Raw genomic sequence first — 22,642 nt, forward strand, 5'->3', positions numbered from 1 at the left:
AGCTGGCTCTGTCTGGAGGGCTGCAGAGCCCGTGGATAGAGTAGCAGGAGTAAGAGGAGGCCCAGGCCTGGGCTAGCTATGAGGACAGCAGGTGTACGCCTGGGCAGGACAGTGACAGGCTCAGGGAGTCATGAGGCCAGGGCCGGGGGTAGGAGGTGGAAGGAGAGTGGCAGGAGGCAGGTGGAGGAGGTAAGCAGGGCAGGAAGGGCAGGAAGGGCAGGAAGTGCAGGAAGGCCTAGGTGTGCAGTTGGGGTTGGAGCGGAGGGCAGTGGGCATCAGTGAAGGGGTAACAGTGAGGTGAGCTTGTGGGAGCCTCCTGGGGCTGCTGAGTGAGGATGGATTTGGGAGTGGGAGGGTGGAATGGATCAGTGAGGAGGCTGGGTCTGAGCCCTCACCCCCAAGATCCCTCTGAGAGCAGGGGTCCCCTCGGGGGCTAGGTGGGGGCCTTAGGCAAGACACATGGCTGATCAGGGTCAGCAGTGTCCTGGCTATGGAAGTCATCGGGAGAAGGAGCAGGGAGATGCTCTAGGTCATGCCAGGACCCACTCAGTGAGGGCATCGGAGCTGGGGATGCCCCTAGGCCTGTAGGCCCCTTCGGGCTCTTGGCTTCACCCTGGATGGCTCTGGAGTGGACATAGAGGTGGAGGTTGGGGATATGGAGGAATGAGAACATGTGGTGACATCACCTTCCGCTTCTTTGTCTGTACACTCTTCCTGCCTGCCACCTCCACTAACACACACAGACACACACAAACACACACACACCATCAGGGCTGTGATCACTCCTCTGCTGGCTGCTTTGCTTCCTGGTTTGTTTCTAGATGAATGAATAAATGAATGAATGCTTGGATGAATAGATGGATGATGAGCACATGGATGAATAACTGGATAGATGGGTAAATGGTGAATGAGTGGATGATGGATGGGTAAGTGGATGAATGAGTGGATGATGGATGGGTAAATGGTGAATGAGTGGATGATGGATGTGTAAATGGATGAATGAGTGGATGATGGATGGGTAAATGGTGAATGAGTAGATGGATGGGTAAATGGTGAATGAGTGGATGATGGATGGGTAAATGGATGAGTGAGTGGATGGATGGGTAAATGGTGAATGAATGGATGATGGATGGGTAAATGGATGAATGAGTGGATGGATGGGTAAATGGATGAGTGAGTGGGTGATGGATGTGTAAATGGTGAATGAGTGGATGGATGGGTAAATGGATGAATAAGTGGATGATGGATGGGTAAATGGATGAGTGAGTGGATGGATGGGTAAATGGTGAATGAATGGATGATGGATGTGTAAATGGACGAATGAGTGGGTGATGGTGTAAATGGATGAATGAATGGATGATGGATGTGTAAATGGTGAATGAGTGGATGGATGGGTAAATGGATGAATGAGTGGATGATGGATGGGTAAATGGTGAGTGAGTGGATGATGGATGGGTAAATGGTGAATGAGTGGGTGATGGATGGGTAAGTGGGTGGATGAATAGATGGTGGGTAGAGGAAGAAGACAGATGGCAGGGAACGGGGCACTGTCTTTGCTGAGCACCTTGTGCCAGGCAGGGTGGGCACTTCCTACCTCCACCTTCAAATCTCCCAGTTGCCCAGGAGGCTGTTACCAGTGCCCGCCCCGCACGGAGGCTCGGGGAGGGAGGGCACCCCCCGCAGTGGGCCCCACGGTGCCTGGCCAGCCTCCCTCAGCCCCGTCTGGTCCCCGCAGCCCGTGCCCAACCACAACCCCTGGATGCTGCTCTACTTCATCTCCTTCCTGCTCATCGTCAGCTTCTTCGTGCTCAACATGTTCGTGGGCGTCGTGGTGGAGAACTTCCACAAGTGCCGGCAGCACCAGGAGGCCGAGGAGGCGCGGCGGCGCGAGGAGAAGCGGCTGCGGCGGCTGGAGAAGAAGCGCCGGAGTGAGTGGGTGACCCGCAGGGTGGGGGACGCTGCTCTGCGGAGGCCCGGGCCTGACCCCAGCCACTGGGCCTCTGGACCCGGAGGGAACGGATGTCTCTGTGCCCCTGGCCTTGCTCTTCCCCAGCATCTGCCTGACCTGACCTCTGTCATCAGTGTCCATCCAGAGTCTGATGATGACCCCACTGCCTGCCCAAACGAGGCCCGGCAGCTCAGTCCAGGCAGAGGGCAGAGACAGAGTCCAGATGCCCAGCCCTGAGCCATGGGACCCCTATCCTGCCCCCAGCAGACCCAGAGCCCCTGCATGGGCACATTTGGGGTGGATGAGGATAATCAGGACACAGAGGACAATCCCTCTTTGCCACCCTGCCTCACGTGCTAATGCCTTTCCCTCGAGGTGCCCTGGCTGCGTGGGGTGGACCTAGCTGACTCCCAGGGCCTGGGGTGGACCCGATCTCTCCCCCTCACCTCCTCCCTCCCGTTCACCTCCCCCTCTGTGTGCTCTGCCCCGACCTCTGCGCCAACCCTCTGTGGTCTGCACCACCCACCCCGCACGCCGGCAGAGGCCCAGCGGCTGCCCTACTATGCTACCTACTGTCCCACGAGGCTGCTCATCCACTCCATGTGCACCAGCCACTACCTGGACATCTTCATCACCTTCATCATCTGCCTCAATGTGGTCACCATGTCCCTGGAGCACTACAACCAGCCCACGGTGAGCCCGGCCTGGCCCCTGGGTCCTCAGTGGGACCCCACCCCAGGGATGGGCGGGCCAGGGTCTGAGCAGGTCCTGCGCGGGGTCCGATGCTTAAGAAGCTCAGGGCCTGGTAGGATGGACGAGTGAGAGGGAGAGGTCGCTCCTTTCCAGGGCAAGGTCCTGGTGAGTGGGATGGGATGGGTGGGGCGGGGGGTGACATTCGGGTCCAGCCTTGAACATGGGTGACAGTGGCTGTGGTGTGCTTCCTGAGCCTCTTTGCAGGACACACTACGGACATTAACTCTCCAGTCCTCGCAGCAACCTTAATGTGTGTGTGTGGTGGGCTTTCTCCAGATTTTGTAGATAAAGAAACTGAGGCTCAGAGACATAAAACACGCTGCCCAAGTCTTTCAGCCAGTGAGTGGAGGCGGGACTGGAATTTTGGTTTGCCACCTGGCTCCCCTGCTACTAGGCATGTGGAGCCTGGCAGAGGGGCAGGGCCTCTGAGGGCAAACACCGGGGTAGGAGAGGCGACCGGTTCCCAGCTGGTTGCAGGCAGTGTTCGTGAGGGACATGAGGGGTGTGTTATGTAGGGGCGAGTCTGAGAAGACCTCCTGGAGTGGGGGAAGAGGGGAGAGCAGAGCCTCCAGATGAGGAACTGGTATGTTATTTTAAATGGTAGGAGTGAAATACAATGAGTGCAGGCAGCCATTGATGGAATGCAGCCGTAATGGTAGAACTTCTAAATTAACATGAAGAAATGGAATAAGAATAAGTTCATATTAACCAAGTATTTATTCTGTCTGGTCTTGGACTATGACCTCATTTAATTTTGATAGCAACTTTCTGAGGTGGGTGCTATTATCATCCCCAATTCATAGGCTGGAAAACTAAGTCCTGGAGAGGTCAAGTGACTTGCCAAGGCTACAAAGAAGGAAAAAGTGCTGCGTCTGAATTCACATTGATCAATAAGTGGTCTGGTTCTTAATCACTACCTTAACCATTACCCCATACTGCCTCCACTGAGTGGCAGAAATAAGGAAAAGCAGCAATCCAGAATAAATAGCGCACGTTAAGTAAGGGGGGAGAGTAAAAGCAGATATGTAAATCATTGCGGTGAGTGTGAATGGAGCCAATGCTCCCCTTACAAGGCAGAGACTTTTCTGACTGGAGTAAAGCCGGCGGACAGGGCCTGGGGCCTGGGGCCTGGATCATGCTTCTTTTTGCTGCTCCTGCAGTCTCTGGAGACAGCCCTCAAGTACTGCAACTACATGTTCACCACCGTCTTTGTGCTGGAGGCTGTGCTGAAGCTGGTGGCATTTGGTCTGAGACGCTTCTTCAAGGACCGGTGAGCAAAACCGGGCTGGGCCGAGGCAGCGGAGAGTGCACTGCAGGAGGGGGAAGCAGTCCTGACCCCAGGGGAAGCTTGGAGCAGCTGGAGGAGGGGAACCAGTGGGAGTCTGAGGACTGACGGCCATTGACCCCAGGCGCTGCCTTCAGCCCTGACGGGTGCAGGGCATTCTGCCGAACCTCTCTCATGGGTCCTCCATACCCCACAGGTAGAGCAGGGCATACCTCATGCGAGTCCTTCTTTTCAGAGGGAACAAGTGGAGCTCAGAGAGGTTGATGGACTAGCCCAAGGCCACACAGAGGGAGCAGCTGGCTCGAGATTCAGACCTAGGAGTCAGAACCCATTCCTCCTCAGATGTTCCTTTAGCCTGGTCAGCCTCTTGCTTGAGGGATAGAGGCTGTGGTGGGGTTGGGGTTGGGGGGCGACAAGGGAGCTGGAACCACTGGGATCTGGAGGGGCTATTAGGGATCCCTGAGGGCCGTGGCAGGAGGGTGGAGGGCTGGGACACTCCTCCCAGCTGGAGCGTATCTAAACTCAAGCGCTTCTCGCCCCGCATCTCACTCCCACCCTCCTCTGCTCGGCCGCACAGGTGGAACCAGCTGGACCTGGCCATCGTGCTGCTGTCGGTCATGGGCATCACGCTGGAGGAGATCGAGATCAACGCGGCGCTGCCCATCAACCCCACCATCATCCGAATCATGCGGGTCCTCCGAATCGCCCGGGGTGAGGGTCCGGCGGGGGGAGCGGGGCAGGATGGGCCGCCTGCTGAGCAGGGGGGTAGCAGCCCGTCTCTGACACACACTCGACGCGCCCATGCTGTGTGCCCACACTTGTCCTTGTCCTGACAGCTCTGTACTGCACCCTGGCATGCCCCCTCCATATAACACCCTGCCCGGTGTGGTCCAGTCTCAGGTGGGGTTGAAAGGACCCCAGTGCAGCCGAGAAGACACTGGGTCCTCACCAGCCTTTCTCCAGCTCTGGCTGGGACACCTTGTCCTTGAAACCCTCTTTCTTCTCCCAGAAGCCTCCCTTTCGCCCCAAGGCTGTCCTCATACTTGTTTCAAAAAACCTCCTGCCTCTGGCCTTGCCCTTCTACCTGCCCCGCCCGTTGCCCCCAGATTGCAAGGTGGTGAGGGGGCCGGTGGAGAAACTCAGCAGTCACCCTGGGGCCTCTCCAGCCAGAGAGGAAGGGAGATACCAAGGGGCACTCGCGCACTGGTCACTGGGGCCTCATCACGGTGACTTACGTGCTCATTCACACACCTGATATCCCTCTGCCCCCTTGTGCCTGCCCTCCTCCTCTCGGGCTTTTTAACACTGCCACCCCCCCGGGGCCTGTTTTTGTGCTCCACCCCCATTCATCTGCACCCAGGGGGTTGTAAGTGTGGCACCTCTTGCACGCTCCTCCACCTTCTCGCTCTACTGCATTCACACGCGCACACGCGCACAGGCCTGTCCCCGCTGGTCTGGGCTGAGTGGGCTGGGTTGGGTGTTGCCCACAGTGCTGAAGCTCCTGAAGATGGCCACGGGAATGCGGGCCCTGCTGGACACCGTGGTGCAAGCTCTGCCGCAGGTAAGAGCCGCCCCTCCCCCAACCTGGCCGTCATCGGTGTCACGCTGGCCCCACTGGGGGGCATGGGCTGTGACTTCCCTTCTCTCCAGATCTGCCCTGAACCAGGCAGTCTTGCCTCCAGAGAAGCAATTGTGAGCTCAGGGCGTGAGAGATGGGCGGGTTCCCATCGACTTCTTCCTTCCTTTCTTGGCTGAGCACTTGGTCCCTCCCGCCACCCGTCCCCCACCTGCCTGCTCTGTACCCAGGTTCTGCCCCCAGGAGTCTAGGGGAACGACAGAGGCCTCAGGGCAGTGTGGGGAAAGGCCTGCACATGGGGAATCAGAGAAGGCATCAGGCACTTTAAGCATGACCTTATAGGGCGGCTTGACCTTGTGGTGGCTTGGTAAGAGGTGGTGATGCGGACAGAGAGGTGACAGGTATGACATTCTAGGAGGGGATAGCATGAGACACTGACCTAGAGGTGGGGACCCTGGGAAGTCAGGAAAGCATCCCCCACCATTGGTGAGGGGAAGGGAGGTAGCGTCAGGGCCTCAAGAGTGCATCTTCTGTCCTCCTGGGAGCTCTGCAGTCCCAGGCCCCTCCTCCCCTCTGACCCAGCTACTGAGGCTCCTCTTCTCCCTCCCCTCAGTGCGGCCTCACCTCGCTCTGAGGTGAGCCTCATATACATTCATGTATTCACTATGAATCATCTAGTCTTAAGGAACTTTGGGTGTCTTAAGGTAAAAAGCACAGATACAGCATGCTAAAGATGAGGATGAAAGATTAACAGCCCAGGGAAAGTGAAAGCAAATTCTCTCAGGCACTTGGGCTGAGGATGTTGAGTTCCATTCTCAAGTTTGGTGTGAGCTTCCTGGCAGCCTTGTTGCAAAGGGAAAGCGACACAGCAGACAGCAGGTCTGGATGGAAAGCAAGGGCTTTCATTCCGAGAGCTGTGGTCTTTCCTAACATGAAATTCCTTTGGAAGAATTTGTCACATGGGAGATGGGAGTGAATTCTGGGCAGATAGTAAATGGGTTGGAGACCAGACTCAAGCCTCCCTGAAAGGCAGAGTGTTAGTCACTCAAGTCGTGTCCAACCCTGCGACCCCATGGACTGTAACTCACCAGGCTCCTGTGTCCGTGGAATTCTCCAGGCAATAATACTGGAGTGGGTAGTCATTCCCTTCTCCAGGGGATCTTCCTGACCGAGGGATCAAATTCGGATCTTCTGTGTTGCAGGCAGATTCTTTACCATCTGAGCCACAGGGAACCTATGGTCAAAGCCCAGTGCCCTGTGAGAGCCTGGGGATGAGGTGCCTTTATTTTTCTTGCTTGTGAAATCGGGGCGAGGGGTGGTGGTGGTAGTAGTTCTTATCTCAAAGGGTTGTTATGAGGTTTAAAATAGTTAAAGCTTGTAAAGCACTGGATCTTAAGAAGGACTATGGAAGCGTCTCCTAAGGACAGGAATGGGGGTGGCAAGTGTGTGCCCCCCGCCTGCCTGGCCTCCTGGCCCTTTCCCCTCTCCCTTTCCCCTTGTTCTGATCCCTGGGCATCCTAACCCTACGTTGGCATAGCGTACATGGAGATGCCTAGGAGGTCCCAGCTTCAAGTAAGAGACATGGGATAGTAATTACAACTACTTTTAAGACATGTGTGTGCCTGGGACCATGTGGTATTGGGGTGAGGGGCTTACCCCTCAAAATCTATTAGCCGATCCTGGACATTTCCTTGGTTCTTTGTAAAGTGACATGAAAACAAAACCTCAGCCCTTTCCTTCCAGGCTTTGTCTCAGGCACACTGAGAGGAGGCATAAGGGAAGTCTTCTAAGTGGAGGTGACCCCTGGTCTGGGTATTGAGGGGTGGGGAGTAGGTGTTTTCTAGGCAAAGGCAGAGAGAAGGTCTTCCTGGCAGAGAAAACAGAATATGCAAATGGGGTTTGTTCTCTGTGTGGCTGGAGTCTGGAGTTGGGTGATCAGTCTGGGAGGGGTCCACAGGGCTTGACCCCAGCAGCTGGGGCCTCACACCTGGCCTCAGAGGTGCTCAGTGAGAGCTTGTCTCTTTAATAAGCCAGCATCATTTAATTAGACACTGTTGGTATGATTGTGGTGCAGCTCAGAAGGAAACCCTTGTCTGGAGTAGAGAAAAATTAGGAGCCTGTGATTAACACGGTTTACTTTTCAGCAATTGACACAAACATCCTCAGATTCCATTCATGCAGGTCTTCTGAGGGTTCTCAGCGACACTTCCGTTCTAGGGCAAGAACATGTTGGAGCCTTATCTTACCCATAACATGAGTTAAAGGCGGTCTCTGGCCTACAGATAGACTTGAAACAGGTTTGAAATCTGAGATAGTTTTCTCCCACCGGAGCTGTGGGAGGGGGGTGGCTGGGTCTGCAGGAGGCTTCTGGGGGGCCCAGTCTTGCATGATTCCTGTGTTCACGCCTTTCTGGGGCCAGGGCTCGTGCTGGCGCAAAGGAAGCAGATCTGATTTACCCCAGCCGTGCCCCTGCCCTCCAGGACTTCCCAGACTGGCAGAGACAGTGACAGGAACGCAGCAGTTACACTCAGGCTGTAAGACTGAGTCCCCGTCTGTCTGACGGAATTCAGGCAGGCTTCATGAAGGAGGTAGCATTCTTGATGTAACTTCCTTTTCCCCCTCTCTCCATTCACCCGTGGGATGGTACTGACCACGCACAGGTGTAGAAGCTGTGTGCAGAGACCCTGGGGCCAGCCTGCTAGGCTTGACCTCAGTCCTACCACTACTAGTGGTGTGGACCTGGGCAAGGACTGCACCTCTCAGGACATCTGTCTCATCACCTGAAGAATGGGGGTAAACAAGAGTCCATAGATCATTGTGTGCAGCCACGACTAAGGAATGCTTGAAATCAGACCACTCATAGGAAGGGCTTCATGCTTTGTTACTTCGGTCGTGTCTGACTCTTTGCGACCTCATGGACTGTAACTCGCCAGGCTCCTTTATCCGTGGGATTCTCCAGGCACGAGTACTGGAGTGGGCGGCCTTCTCCTAACCAGGGGAACTTCCTGACCCAGAGGTCGAACCCACATCTCCTGTGGCTCCTGCACTGCAGGCGGATTCTTTACCGCTGAGCCACAGGGGCCACCAGTAAGGGCGTCACACGCGTTCTATTATTGTCGTGTGCCCTGTGCTGGACCCAGCCGGCCCTCCAGGAGGTGGGGCGGGGGGGCCAACACGGACACAGAGCCTGCCCTGACCCTCCTTTGCCTGGAGCCTGCCGTGCCCCCTCCCCGGACCCTGCCTAGCCCCACCTGCTGTCCCCACAGGTGGGCAACCTGGGCCTCCTCTTCATGCTGCTCTTCTTCATCTATGCCGCCCTGGGAGTGGAGCTCTTCGGGAAGCTGGGTGCGTGATGCTGAAGCTGGCCTGGGGGGTGGGCTATGGAACAGGTCTGGTAGTGGAGGGAGGGTCCCGGCAGGGTGGGGAGGCCTGAGACACCCTCCTCCAAACAGACTGTTATGCCATGGTCTCTGTGATGGGGAAATGTTCCCACAGAGAGCCTTTGGGGGCTGGATGGGTGACCCTCAGCCATCCACACCCCCTTCCCAGTGTGAATAGAGGCTTTGGAGACATGCTCGCCTGGGTCCGTGGGCACTCCCATACCTGTGCAGAGGACCCCACACTTGGAACCCCCCCCGCCAGCTGTCTGACCTCTCAGGGAGGCCCCTTCCAGTCCCACCTGCCAGTGCCCATCCCCAGTCAGTGCCACCCCAGTAGGCAGAGTGGACAGGCCCAGACTGAGGGCGATGCAGCCCACATCCAGGCAGCCCTGCACAGGGCCAGCTCCAGCAAGCTGGGCTCCTCTGGGCATGAGCCCTTACCTACCTTAGCCCAGCTTCTCCCTCAGAAATTGATACCTGGGTAGAGCGAGGAGCCAGGCTCACCTGAACTTGAGTCTCCACCAGCGTGCCACCTCTCTGAGCCTCAGTCTCTCCATCTGTGGGCGTGCACAGCCTGCACACGCCTCTGAGGTTGTCTGAGATGAGGCTGAGAGGCAGCAGCGCAGGGCAGGCCCTGCAGGGGACTCTGCAGCGGGCCAGGCTGACCCCACTCTCCTTCCAGTCTGCAATGACGAGAACCCTTGTGAGGGCATGAGCCGGCACGCCACCTTCGAGAACTTCGGCATGGCCTTCCTCACGCTCTTCCAGGTCTCCACTGGCGACAACTGGAACGGGATCATGAAGGTACACGTGGTGGGCAGGGGAGGGAGAGTCAGGCTGGGCTCTGCCTGCCCAGCGGCCCGTCGCACACGGGGGTGTGTGCAGAGCACAGAGACGCAGGGGGACCTACCCACGGCCCTGGGACACAGCAAGGGGGACATGAGGCCAGAGTGGGTTTCTGTCTGCCCTGAATGCTGCGCTGGGATGAGGGCTCAGATTCGAGGGGACAGGACTCTGCCCCGGGGCCAGGGACTCCAGGCACCACTGCTCTGGGAGCCGGGCCCTTGGCTTGGGCTTCACTGCCCATCACCCAGCACGGGTTCCCTGGCTCTGGCCTGCAGTTCAGCCTGGGCTGGGTGGAGACGGGCCTCATGAGGACAGAGATGAGGCCTGTGTCCCAGACCCCCGGGCCTCGCCACTAGCTCCCTGCCGCATCCCACTCTCCCGCATCCCCGGTGCAGGACACGCTGCGGGACTGCACGCACGACGAGCGCAGCTGCCTGAGCAGCCTGCAGTTTGTGTCACCGCTGTACTTCGTCAGCTTCGTGCTCACGGCCCAGTTCGTGCTCATCAACGTGGTGGTGGCCGTGCTCATGAAGCACCTGGACGACAGCAACAAGGAGGCCCAGGAGGACGCCGAGATGGACGCCGAGCTGGAGCTGGAGCTGGCCCACGGCCTGGGCCCCAGCCCGCGGCCACCCGCCGGAGCCCCAGGGGCGCCCGTGACTGCCCATGGGCCAGGAGGGGCGGCCGGCGAGGGTGACCCCGAGGGCTGCCTGCGCCGAAGCTGCTACTCGCCAGCCCAGGTGGGCGGGGCCTGGAGAGGGCAGCGGGGTCGCCGAGGGCTGGGAGGGCAGCTGGGCTGGTGGGAGTGGGGCTCAGGCAGAGAGCTCAGTCATTCCAGGCCCCGTTCGCTCAGCTCCATTTCAGGGGTGACCCTGTGATGCGGGGTCGGGCCCAGGCCACGGGCGGAGAACCAGAAAGGCAGCCCGCGCCCGCCCACCCGGCCATCCCGAGCCGGCCGATAATCCCACCTGTCCCCACCCCGTCCCCGTCCGCCTAGGAGAACCTGTGGTTGGACAGCGTCTCTTTAATCATCAAGGACTCCTTGGAGGGGGAGCTGACCATCATCGACAACCTGTCCGGGTCCATCTTCCACCACTACTCCTCGCCGGCCGGCTGCGAGAAGTGTCACCATGACAAGCAGGAGGTAGCGGCAGCGCCCCCAATGGAGCTGGGGCCTCGGGGTTGAGAGGGTGGGACCAGTCCTGGTGGAGGGCCAGCCTGAGGGGTGAGCCGCTCTGGGTGGAGGCCCGCCAGGGCCAACTTGATCGAGGCTGGTCCCAGGGGGCTGTGGTGGACGGGCCTCCTCCCCGAGCCCAGCCTGGCCTGATCCGCTGCTCAGTGCAGGCCTGTGGTGTGGCCTCAGGAGGTGTGAGGCCCTGCTCTGGGCCTGTACACAGCAGGTGCTCAGAAAGGGCGCTGCCCACCGTGGTGGTGAGTTGCGGGCGCCAGCAGGAAGCCCAGGCATCACCTCTGGTGCAGTGTGCCCTTTCTGTGACATCAAGGGGTCACCCAGGACCATCGTTCCAGAGCTCAAGGCCTGAGCACCCCGGAGCTTCTTCCCAGGGCCCCTGCCCTGGTTCCAAGGCTCAGTCCTGCCCTCCCCAGGTGGGGTTTCCCTGATGGGCACTGCAGGGCATCCGTGGCCTTGGGCCTGTCTTGTACAGGCTTAGGCGGGCCCTGTCCCCTCTCCCCACCCACGTGGGGCCCTGAGCACCTCCCTAGGAGTGTCCAGCCCCCAGGGATCCCCTTCAGCCTGAGGTGACTTCAGACTCCCCAAGGTTCTAGGGGCTCACAAGCACCCCCAGCCCGTTAGGGGAGCCTGCACAGGGCTACAGGTGAGTCAGACCCAGCAGCCTTGAAGGGCATTTGGTCTGCTTGGACCAGCTTTGGTTCACAGCCCTCAGCAGCTCACCTGCCCGCTGGCCCAGCTCAGGCCTGGCACTCTGCCGTCTGTGACATCCTCGGGTCATCTCCCATCCCCAGCCCAGGCTAGGTCCCTGCACAGGATGGACGTGCCATCTGTGCTCAGATCTCTTGCCCTCTCTGACCGCTGCCCTGTGTCTCTCTGGAGGACCAGCCTGCCCCACTGCAGCCCCAGGGGTGACCCGAGGTGGCCCCCTCTCCCTGCAGGTGCAGCTGGCCGAGACGGAGGCCTTCTCCCTGAACTCAGACAGGTCCTCGTCCATCCTGCTTGGCGATGACCTGAGTCTGGAGGACCCTGCAGCCTGCCCCATCGGCCCCAGGGACGGCAAGGTGAGCACCCAGTGGGCTCCCGGGCAGGCGGATCTGAACTTGCAGCCTGGCCTCCGCCTGCCATGCTGGGACACTGCCCCTTCCTGGCGCACCATTTAAGTGGCACCCGCTGCATGCTGGGCCCTCATCTCCTGTTGGTCAGATGAGGGCTGGGGACAGAGAGGTGGAGTGATTTACCTGAAGTCACACAGCAACAAGCCAGGGCTCCAATCACAGGATCCAAGTGGCCCTGGCCACTCACTGTAGCTTTGGATGTTTTTGCTGTATTGGGAGTTGTCCCTGGTGGGCACACTTTACAGGGGGACCGGGGGAGGCTGGAGAGTCTAAACAGGTGCAGGCACCTACTGCGTGCCATTCTGTCTGCACTCAATGTGCCCGTCCCCCAGCTCTGTGCGTTAGGGGTGATGTGACTCCATTCCACAGGCCAGGGCATGAGGGCTCTGAGAGGTGAGGTGGCTTGTCCTGTCACACAGCTGGGCATGGTCCCCAACCTCTGCCCTCGAGGTGGTCAGTCTGAGGGAGGCCAGGAGGGCTGGAAGGGCTGCTCTGTTGATCCTGCAGACTCAGGGAGGGGAGGTCTGCCGCCGGGCTTGTGACCTCAAGGCAGAGTCGTTCTTTTTTTTCTTTTTTAAAGTATTTATTTGTTCATTTGGATTCCCTGGTGACTCAGATGGTAAAGAGTCTGCCTGCAATGCAGGAAACCCAGGTTCAATCCCCGGGTTGGGACGATCCCCTGGAGAAGGAAATGGCAACCCACTCCAGTATTCTTGCTTGGCGAATTCCACGGATGGAGGGGCCTGGTGGGCTCCAGTCCATGGGGTCGCAAGGAGTGGGACACTTGGGTCTTAGCTGTGGCATTCAGGATCTTCACCGCATCATGTGTGGTCTTTTGTTGGCACACAGACTCTCGTGGTGTGTGGTCCCAGTAGCTGCATCGGAGGGCTTAATTCCTCCAAGGCATTCTAGTCGTGATTGCCCAGGCTGCGGGAGGTGCGAGAGCCCCTGGCCAAAGGGAGTACGCAGTGGGCCTCCCCTAAGAGAGTCTCTGTCCCCCTGACCCCTGGCGCAGCCTGGATTTGGCACCACCGCCCTCAGGGCTGTCCTCCATCAGCTCCAGGAAGGTGGGGATAGGGGGAGTGGATCTTCCTGGCCCCCTCTGTCCCCCTTCTGGAAGCTGACAGCCCCTGTCCCCCTCCGCCCCCAGCCCCTTCCTGCATCTCCTGCATCCCTGCACTGTTTACCCACACAGGATGTTGGGGTGCACAGTTTCTAGGGTCTGGTGGGTGTTAGGTGGGTGCTGTTTTATTAGGACTCAAAGAATAGTTCATAGGGGGCTCATCTACCTTGGAGGGGGCATAGAGGCAGATTTGAGGCGCATACTGTTCGGAGGAGACCTTGGGCTGCAGGGTTGAAGAAGGGCAGGGCTCAGGGAGTGCCAGGAAGGAGAGCTGGTTACCAGAAGGAGTGGTTCCTTTCTCATTTATGGATGTGGAAACTGAGGCTCAGCCACGGGAAGGGACCTGCCCAGGGTCACACTCACAAGGGGGCTTTTAAGCTGCTTGGTCTGTCTTCTGGTGCCTTCACCAGCTTAGGCTTGGCCTTTTTACTGGCCAGGGTCTGTACCACTTGGCTACAGAGACAAAGAAGACTCTCAAGAGTCTCAGGGTCACAAGGGGAGTAAGTGGGGAAATTGCTACCTGCCTGGGACATCAGAGAGAGCTTCCTGGAGGTGGGGTCCTTTCACCTCCAGGAAGTTTTGGAAGATGATGATTGCTGGCCAGGTGAAGGAGGTGAGGAGAAGGCCGTCCCAGGCAGTGAGAGCAGCGAAGCCAAGGGGTGTAGAGCAGGGGCATGAAGGCAGCTGTGGTGGGCTATTCCCCCCTCCACCATCCTGCCCCTTCCACCTCCCTTTCCCTGTAGGGCGAGCCTGACCCGCCTGAGCCCATGCGGGTAGGGGACCTGGGCGAATGCTTCTTCCCCTTACCCAACACGGCCGTCTCATCGGGTCCGGAGAACTTCCTGTGCGAGATGGAGGCCATCCCATTCAACCCCGTCCGGTCCTGGCTGAAACACGAGGGCAGCCAAGGTGAGCGTGGGAGCCCCGCCAGCTCCCATGGCCCTGATCTCGGGTGTTGGCTTCAGAGGGAGCTGGCTGAGATTTTTCCTTAGCAATTTTGCCTAGACTATTACATCGAGTCCAGAAAGAACCAGATGGTTAATTGACAATAAAAGATAGGAATCTCAGGCCTGATAGAACAATGACAAAAGACCAGGAGCCAAATAATACAGAGAGATGAGGTCATAATTATACCAAAAAATCTGGGCTAATGGATGATTCACACTGAGTGTCCTGGGAGCTGTGGGGAAAAAGGAAACAGGTTGGCACACACAGCTCTCATCAAGCAGAAGGCAAGCTGCCTAATTATTGAAGCGTTTTTCTAGAGCTGAATTTGAGAGGTGTTTATCCCACAAGATTGTCACACAAGGTGATGCTGAACGGCAGAGAGCCTGTGGTCCTCAATAGCTCTTTCGTACAAAGCCCTACCCTCATTGTCCTCTGTATGCACTTTGGGCTTATGGCTGGGCTCTGGGCTTGAGGACAGAGGACTTGACTGGCCCATCACAGGTTCACCTTCACCTCCAGTCTCTCTGGAAGGTGATGGGATCTGGCTTCATAGTACTGGCTGGGGAAGGGAGGCAGAAAGACGAATTCATCAGAAGAGGGGCCCTGAGATCCTGAGCTCACCCCACGTACTCTTCTGGGAGGAGGCTTGGCCTTGAGCACCTTCCAGGAGCTAAAGGTGGAGTGACTCTTCCGAGGACCTTCCTAAAGCTGATGGCCTCTGGACTGGATATGATGGCTGAGATGCCAAGACCCCAGACCTCCTGAATCAAAAGTTAGGGCATGGGACCGAAGAGCCTTTCTGATCAGACGAAGTCCCATCTTCTTTACCTAACCTTTCATTAGCATTTTTCCTGAAATAAGATGACATAGATGAGGAATCCCCCTTACCTGGGGACATTTGCGCTTCCATCCTCATCCTAGAAGCCACTGAGGGGGCCATGGGCAGAAGTTGCTGTCCCTACCCACTGAACTGCCCCTGCTCTCATCTCCACCTCACCTTCCCTTTGCCCCCTCCATGCGCAGCACTCTCTGCTCTGCTGTGCAGCGTGGTGCCCACCTGTGTGCTGTCCTTGGGTGGGGGCCCCCAGGCCTGGCCAGGCCCCGAGGGTGTCGGCACTGGGGAGCGAGTGTCTTCGTGAGCACTGCTGTTCATGGGGCTTGAGCTCCATAGCTGCCTCTTGCTCTTGCAGCCATGTCTCCACTCCTCGAGGTGGGCAGCTGGTCCCCATTTAAAGGGGAAGGAACCTAGGGGGGCTTGAGCCTGGGTCTGCTTGGCTCCAGAGACTGCCATCACCCAGTGCCCATCCTCCCAGGGCTCACAAGGCAGGCTCGGTGTTTCTTGCTCTCACAATGGACTCCAAGGCTCAGAGAGGGAGGCTCGCCTGTGGAGTCACAGCCAACTTGTCAGGGGGGCCCTTCCTGCCAGCCTACCCTCAGGGGCCCACAAGCCTGAGGCTGCTCCCCTGCCCCTCTCCTCCCTCCCCAGCAGCACCCCCGAGCCCTTTCTCCCCGGATGCCTCCAGCCCACTCCTGCCCATGCCGGCCGAGTTCTTCCACCCTGCCGTGGCTGCCAGCCAGGAAGGGCAGGAGAAGGGCGCCAGAGCCGGGACCCTCCCCAAGATCGCCCTGCAGGGCTCCTGGGCCTCCCTGCGGTCGCCGAGCGTCAACTGCACCCTCCTTCGACAGGTACGGTCCCTCCCAGCTCTCAGAGCTCTCCTGTCAGGGGACATGCGAGGGGGATCTTGAAATCCAAGGTGAGGGAGGAGGGAACGGGGCCCAACCAAAGGCACCAGGCAGGGCGGTGCCAGGGACACTTGGGAAAGGGGCATAGTGGTGAGACTGGAGGGAGGAGGTGACAGTAGAGGCTGATGAAGTGGACAGGGCTGGGTCCTAGGGCACCTGGGGACAGCAGAGTGTGGGGAATGCCCAGGTCGGGGGCCCTGGAGGAGACCTGGGCTCTAGCTTGAGGGCACAGGGAGGAGGGGGCGTTGGGAGTCATTGCATGGTGTGGGGTGGGGTGAGGGGGTTGGGGCGTGATTGCTAGGAATGGAGGTCTCGGTCTGCGGGGCCGCCTGTATTGAACTGGCCAGGGCTGCCACCTGGGCACCCCTCAGGGCACAGAGCAGAAGGGTCTGCAGACCTGACATCCCTGGTCTAGGGTGGGGATGGGGGGGAGCGGGGGCGGGGGAGGCACAGTGCGGGAGGCATAGTCAGCCCAGGGCTCTTGCAGTTACTTGTTCGCCCAGGGACTGTTGACCCCAGCTACCCACCAGCCAGGCTACAGCCGGCTGCAGGGTGAAAAAAATCCCTGCCCCCCGGGGGGTTTACCATTTAGCGTGCTGCAGGGATGTGCCAGGAGAGATGATCAGAATAAATGCACAGAAAGTATAGTGTGTTTGGCAGTGGTGTGGGCCAGGGAGAATGCTGCGCGGGAGACGGCCGGGAGCTGGGCGGCGAGTGGAGTGCCAGCAGTTCAGGTGGAGGCTGGGAGGGCAGTGAGCACTGACGCAGGTGTATCAGGGAAGAGCTTTCCAGGCAGAGGTGCGGGTGAGGGTGCGGGGTGGGGTGGGAGGAGCCAGGCGAGTAATGGGGGAGAGAGGCCCTACAAGGATGGGGTGGGGCCCAAGGGCTTTTCCTCCCAGCGAACTTGGATCCCCCTCTGCTGGGTGCCAGGGCCTGACTGGGGTCTGAGCAGGGTGACGCTGGTGGCACCCTGAGGACCAGGCAGTTTTGGGGGGGCCCAGTCGGAGGCTACTGCAGGGACCACCAGGAGGGCCACCCTGCAGCTCAGACAGCGGGAAAGCCTCACTAGGCCCGGTGTGTTCCTGAGGGGTCGGAGGGGCGGGAGGGGGTGTCCATCGGGGGAGGGGAACACCGGGCGGCCCCCCGACCCCCTGTGGCCCTCCCCGCAGGCCACGGGGAGCGACACGTCGCTGGAGGTCAGCCGCAGCAGCTCGGCGGGCAGCCTGCAGACCACGCTGGAGGACAGCCTGACCCTGAGCGACAGTCCGCGGCGAGGGCTGGGGCCGCCGGCGTCCGTCCTGGGGCCCCGCTCCGGCCCGTCGCCCGCCGCGCGCCGCCGCCCGAGCCCGCGGGGCCGGGGCCCGTTCAGCCTGCGCGGGCTGCGGGCGCACCAGCGCAGCCACAGCAGCGGGGGCTCCACCAGCCCGGGCTGCACGCGGCACGACTCCATGGACCCCTCGGATGAGGAGGGCGCGGGCGGCCGGGCCGGCGGGGGCGGCGGGGGCGCGGGCAGCGAGCACTCGGAGACCCTCAGCAGCCTCTCGCTCACCTCCCTCTTCGGGCCGCCGCCCCCGCCGCCCGGCCTCCCGCCCGCGCGCCGGTTCAGCAGCGCCAGCAGCCTGGCTGCCGGGCCCGGCCGCCCCCGCGCCACCGCCGCCCCCGGGCCCCGCGGCCTGGCCCGCAGCCCCTCCTGGGCCGCCGCCGATCGCTGCAAGGACCCGCCGCGCCCGGCCGAGCCGGCAGTCCCCCGGGACCCGGAGGCCCCCGAGCCGCAGCCCCCGCCACCGCCGGGGCAGCAGCCGTCCGGGGACGCCGCGAGCCAGGGGAAGAGATGAGGGCCGCCGCCCGCCCGCCCCGTTTCACCTTTCTTTACCTCAGGAGCCAGGGGCAGACAGCAATACTTCGTCCAGTCCACCACCTGGACCTGGGCGCCGCGCCGGGGGGCCGCCGTCGGGGCGGGAGGAGCAGGCCCCCCCACACACCCCTGGTGGCCGAAGCTCAGAAGGGCCCAGCTGTGGTCCTGCCCGTGCGTATACGTGTATACATATGCATATACATAGAGAGAGACAGACATATATATTTATTTTTTCTACCGAGAGCTTATGACTTCCAGAAAGTGCTAAAGTTGAGCATAGCCGGTGGGGGCCCACTCCCGGGGCACTGGCGGCAGGAATTTCTGGTGTCTCCCTCCAGGGTTGAGAGTGGCTTGGAGAGGGCTCTCAGGCCTCTGAGGGTCCCCACCGTGGCCGGGGAGACAGGCCCAGAAGAAGAGGTGGAATTCAGGGTGCATTTTTTCCTTTAAAGAAGAAACGCTGCTAAGATCCCGCCCCTCTACATGTTGGGGTGTCTGTCTTGTTCCTGACCGTCTAGTTGTGACAGTCCTTCATAGATGCCCCAGAGCACACAAACTCTTAGTCAACCAGTTAGATGTCTTTCTTTAGAAAAACCAGGGGTGAGTCCTGGTATTACTTTTAGGACGGGGTGGGGGTGGAAGGTGGCTCCACGACTGAGCAGGGTGGGGGGCCTCACCTTTAGGTGAGGTTCCAGGGGCTTTTGCCCCCAAGGAGCTGAGAGCAGCAGGGCTGCAGGAAGGAGAGGGATGGTGGAGGATTAATCAGATGAGGTAGTTTGAGGTCAAGGGAACCCTCCTGGTCTGTGCTGGTCGGGCTGTCCCCTAGGGCTCCTGGGTTCTGACAATCAGTGGCCGGTTACTTATTGCCTTTTACCCCCACCCCAGGGTGGACCCTGAGCCACGGCCATTGCTGGAGGTTGTACACACCCCTCCACCCCCTGTCCCCTGACCAACTCTGCTCCCTGCCCCCCATCTTCCATGGAGTTCAGGGTAAAACAGATCTGACAGGACCCTAAGTAGGGGTAGGGGTACCTACCTGGGCCCTGGGATCAGCTCTGGCCCCTGCACCTTCCCACACCCGCCTGGCACCTGGAGAGCCACATCCCTACATCTTCTCTCCCTGCTGCCTGCCTCTGAGTCTCTGTTTTATTCCCCTTCCCAGCTTTCCCAAAGCTGCAATACTTCTCAAATGGGTTCCCAGACGGGTATTTATTTGAATAGTTTTGCATTTATCAGATGGGTATTTATTTGAATAGTTGTGCATTTATTTCAGTACTTATTAGGAAAAAAAACCCAGTACATTGGACCCATGACGTCACATAGTGCTCAGATCAAGGCTGGGTTTTGAGCAGTGAATGGACTTGAAGTCATTTTGAGGAAGAAGGCTGGGTCACGGTGATGCAGTGATCTGCAGACATGCAGAGGTTGTGGGGTGGGAAAGGCCGAAAGCTGGGGACTCACCACCCTTCAGCAATAACCAGGCCCTCTGCTGGTGTGAGAGCCTCTCAAAGGCTTCGGCTGGCCCCGCTGAGGGGCCCTTGACCTTGTTCCCAAAACCTGACCTTAAAGTGTTTGGCTTTGGGCTGGGCAGACAGGTTTGGGAGAAAGGTCTTCTTGACAGGCCCTGAGTCTTCTGGGTGGCAGAGGGACCCCTGGGGTCTGGGCATCATGCAAAGGGAGGAGGTAACATGGCCTGCAAAGCCTTTGCCCAAGAGCTGGTAGGGGGAAGGGTTGTTTGGTCCACTTCACACCTGAGAAAGCCAAGGTCCACCCCAGCGGGTAAAGGGGCCACCCCAGGACCCTCAGAGCCAGGGGAGCAAAGAGGCTGGGGCGCCGTGGGCGGCCAACCCCCGAGTACCTGAAATGTGAAACAGGGACCTTGTGTTTCAAAGCAGGTGGATTCGGAAAGTCACAGCCGGGCTGCGGGCCTCTGCTGGCAGTGGGGGGGAGTTGGGCCATCTTGGTGGTCAGTCCTAGACTTGCCCCTGAGCCTCTGGAGCCTCCCTCTCCTCACCTGAAAGTGTGATGGTGGGCAGTCCTCTTTGAGGGGTCGCTGTGAGGCCACACAAGGCAGTGCCCACACGCTCTGCACTCTCCCAGGTGGCAGCCTCTGGGGAGGGGTTGGCTGGGCCTGGGGTCATGTTCCCTCCTGCCCCCAGGGGCCCATTGGCTGGAGGCAGAGGCTGGGCACTAATCCTGAGCTGCTTGCTCCAGAGAGCCTTGCACTGGCCGCCTGGCCATGCTGATGGTTTCATCACTGGGGTGCTTGCTCATCTGGGGAAGAAGAGGGTGGTGGGTAGCCACTGCCCGGGCTCTGCCTCACCCTCCCTCCATGAGCCACGCCAGCCCCAGCAGTCGAGGTGGAGGGGAGGCCGCACACACAGTAGGTGTGCCCGGCAGCGTGTTCCTGGAGGGATGTGTGTGTCAGGGGCTGGAAGATGGCCAGTGGGGCCTAGGAGGCCCGTGTGGAGGGTGGGTGGGGTTCAAGGGGATGGCATCTGACTCCGGTCAGCAGCCCCCGTTTTCTGGGCTCAGGTGTCGTCGGGTGGCTCTGAGCCGCGTGCAGTGCCACTCCACACACAGACCGGGGAACTGGCTTTCCTGGTGTCACCGGGTTATCAGTGGCTGGGCACGGAACACATCTTGGGTGTGTCTGACATAAAGCCATCCTTTTACTGGGATCTGTGTGACCTCAGAACAAGCAGACACGTGGGAAGAGTGATCCAGCCATCACTTGAGTGATGGTGGGAGGTCTGGTCAGAGCAGGATGTGTCTCAGAGCTGAACACGGAAGATAGAAGCATTGCCCGAGGGAGTCGTGAGAGATGGGCTTGTTCCTGGAGGGCCTCAAATGCTGAACCCAGGCTCCTGGTCCTGTTCCTGGGAGTTACAGGTGATAGGGGACGAAGGAAGCTGTGGTTGGCTGGCCAGGACAAGCCCAAATGGCTAAGGGTTGGGTGATTAGCCCCTTTGCCCTCTCTGATCCCGAGGCCTGTCTATCACAAAAGCACAAACCTACCCTAACCCACGTGGCCTGGCCCTGAGGAGAGTGGGGACCCTGGTGCTGGACACCCCAAGCTGTGTGTGTGCAGATCTCTGTAGGATGGTGGCTGGCAGGCACCTCAACACCCCTATACAAAGGGACCCAAGACCAGATGGGACATGGCCTGCCCTGGCCAAACCCTTTTCCTGTCCTCTTGCCAGGCCTTCTCCTGCACCAGGCAGCCCCCTAAAAGTGGACCAAATGTGCACAGTATCAGCCTGTCTGCCTGTCTCCCCACCCCCCAATTCTTCCCACTGGAGCTTTCTGTTTCCAGGGCCACCTCTGGCCCCCTTTGCTGCGCTGTGTAAGGGCTTGGGGTCTTAGAAACCGCTGTTTAGCCCAGATACACATACTCTTTTTGTCTTTGTGCAATAATCAGTGTTCCTGGCAGAGCCTGGGTTGAGCCAGGCTTTGAGGAGGAGACAGAGGCCGCCTCCTCCTGGAAGCCCTCCACCCAGCCCTGCTGCTGTGACTATCGCACTCCCAGTCGCGGCACAGTTTCTATGGTGTGAATAAACTTCCCTCCTAGTTGCTGATGGCGCTGATACCTACTGGCCCAGACCGCCTGGGGTAGAGAAACCAAGTGGCAGGCGCCACCAGTGTTGTTTTGAATAAAACCCGAAGCCTATTTCAGAATTTTTCTGTGTGTCTGGGCTGTTCTTTCCCTAGTGGCGGGCGTGTTGAACTGGGGGGTTTCCCGGTGTGGGGTTGGGTGGGCGTGGTGGTGGTGATGTGTTTATCATGCCCAGGCTTCGGGGCCTGGGGTGTCTGGGACCTAGAGACACCCACAGAAGGGTCCTCTCCTGGCTTGGGTGTGGGTCGAGGGCTGCTGCTGGGCTGGGGAGGAAGCAGAACCTGGCTTTGTAGTGAAGACGCTGGACCCGGGTGAGAGAGTAACAAGATAGTGCCATCTACTTACCTGGGACTGTTACCTAAAGTCATACTGTGGGTATTTTCAGGACTCTTGGTTCAGTTCAGTTCAGTTCAGTCGCTCAGTAGTGTCTGACTCTTTGTGACCTCATGGACTGCCGCACGCCAGGCCTCCCTGTCCATCACCAACTCCTGGAGTTTACTCAAACTCATGTCCGTGGAGTCAGTGATGCCATCCAACCACCTCATCCTCTGTCATCCCCTTTTCCTCCTGCCTTCAATCTTTCCCAGCATCAGGGTCTTTTCCAATGAGTTAGTTCTTCGCATCAGGTGGCCAAAGTATTGGAGTTTCAGCTTCAGCATCAGTCCTTCCAATGAATATTCAGGACTGATCTCCTTCAGAATGGACTGGTTGGATCTCCTTGCTGTCCAAGGGACTCTCTAGAGTCTTCTCCAACACCACAGTTCGCAAAGGACGAAAATCCAACTCAAATGAGCTTGAAAGAAAAATCTAGAAGAGAGGAAAGGAAGGCAGGGAGAAAAGAGAGAAATACGATGAAAGTAACTTAGTGGCTCAAGCAGCTAAAAAGTCCAGAGGCAGAGTCAGCTTCAGATGCGGTTGCATCAAGGGCTCCAACTATGTTGCTAGGACGAGGTCTCTCTCTACCTCTTGCCTCTGCTTCCTTCTGAGTTTACCTCCCTCCTCTCCGAGTGGCCACCAGAAGCCCAGCCTTGGGGCCTATCTGCCCACCCCCAGGTGAAGGAGGGTGTCTCTCCCTGACAGTCTGGCAAAGTTCATGGACTCTCATAGGTTGACTGGGGTATGTGCCATGCTCTGACTGGCCAGGTCTGAACTCTGGGATCCAGGGATGGGGGTGACCCACTGGCATCATGGTTTGAGAGCAAGAAAGGGAGAAACTGTCAAGGAGAACCACTGTGTGCTTGTCGGAAGGAGGGGCCGAAGGCTGG

At 59.0% G+C, this 22,642-nt stretch overlaps 1 protein-coding gene across 1 annotated transcript in view; it reads left to right on the forward strand.

The window, feature by feature from the left end:
- The window catches only part of CACNA1I (calcium voltage-gated channel subunit alpha1 I), a 111,780-nt gene extending 94,036 nt beyond the window's left edge, over nucleotides 1-17,744 (forward strand). The window contains exons 24-36 of the mRNA XM_052641077.1: nucleotides 1,736-1,928; nucleotides 2,490-2,641; nucleotides 3,862-3,971; nucleotides 4,564-4,697; nucleotides 5,477-5,547; nucleotides 8,829-8,907; nucleotides 9,625-9,746; nucleotides 10,184-10,528; nucleotides 10,786-10,932; nucleotides 11,919-12,041; nucleotides 13,962-14,127; nucleotides 15,656-15,852; nucleotides 17,079-17,744. Of these exons, the coding sequence (XP_052497037.1) occupies nucleotides 1,736-1,928; nucleotides 2,490-2,641; nucleotides 3,862-3,971; nucleotides 4,564-4,697; nucleotides 5,477-5,547; nucleotides 8,829-8,907; nucleotides 9,625-9,746; nucleotides 10,184-10,528; nucleotides 10,786-10,932; nucleotides 11,919-12,041; nucleotides 13,962-14,127; nucleotides 15,656-15,852; nucleotides 17,079-17,744 (2,505 nt within the window). The remainder of the gene's footprint in view (nucleotides 1-1,735; nucleotides 1,929-2,489; nucleotides 2,642-3,861; nucleotides 3,972-4,563; nucleotides 4,698-5,476; nucleotides 5,548-8,828; nucleotides 8,908-9,624; nucleotides 9,747-10,183; nucleotides 10,529-10,785; nucleotides 10,933-11,918; nucleotides 12,042-13,961; nucleotides 14,128-15,655; nucleotides 15,853-17,078) is intronic.
- Nucleotides 17,745-22,642: the final 4,898 nt, after the last annotated feature.

Source organism: Budorcas taxicolor, chromosome 5 (assembly GCF_023091745.1).
Source record: "Budorcas taxicolor isolate Tak-1 chromosome 5, Takin1.1, whole genome shotgun sequence".
Taxonomy (NCBI): Eukaryota; Metazoa; Chordata; class Mammalia; order Artiodactyla; family Bovidae; genus Budorcas; species Budorcas taxicolor.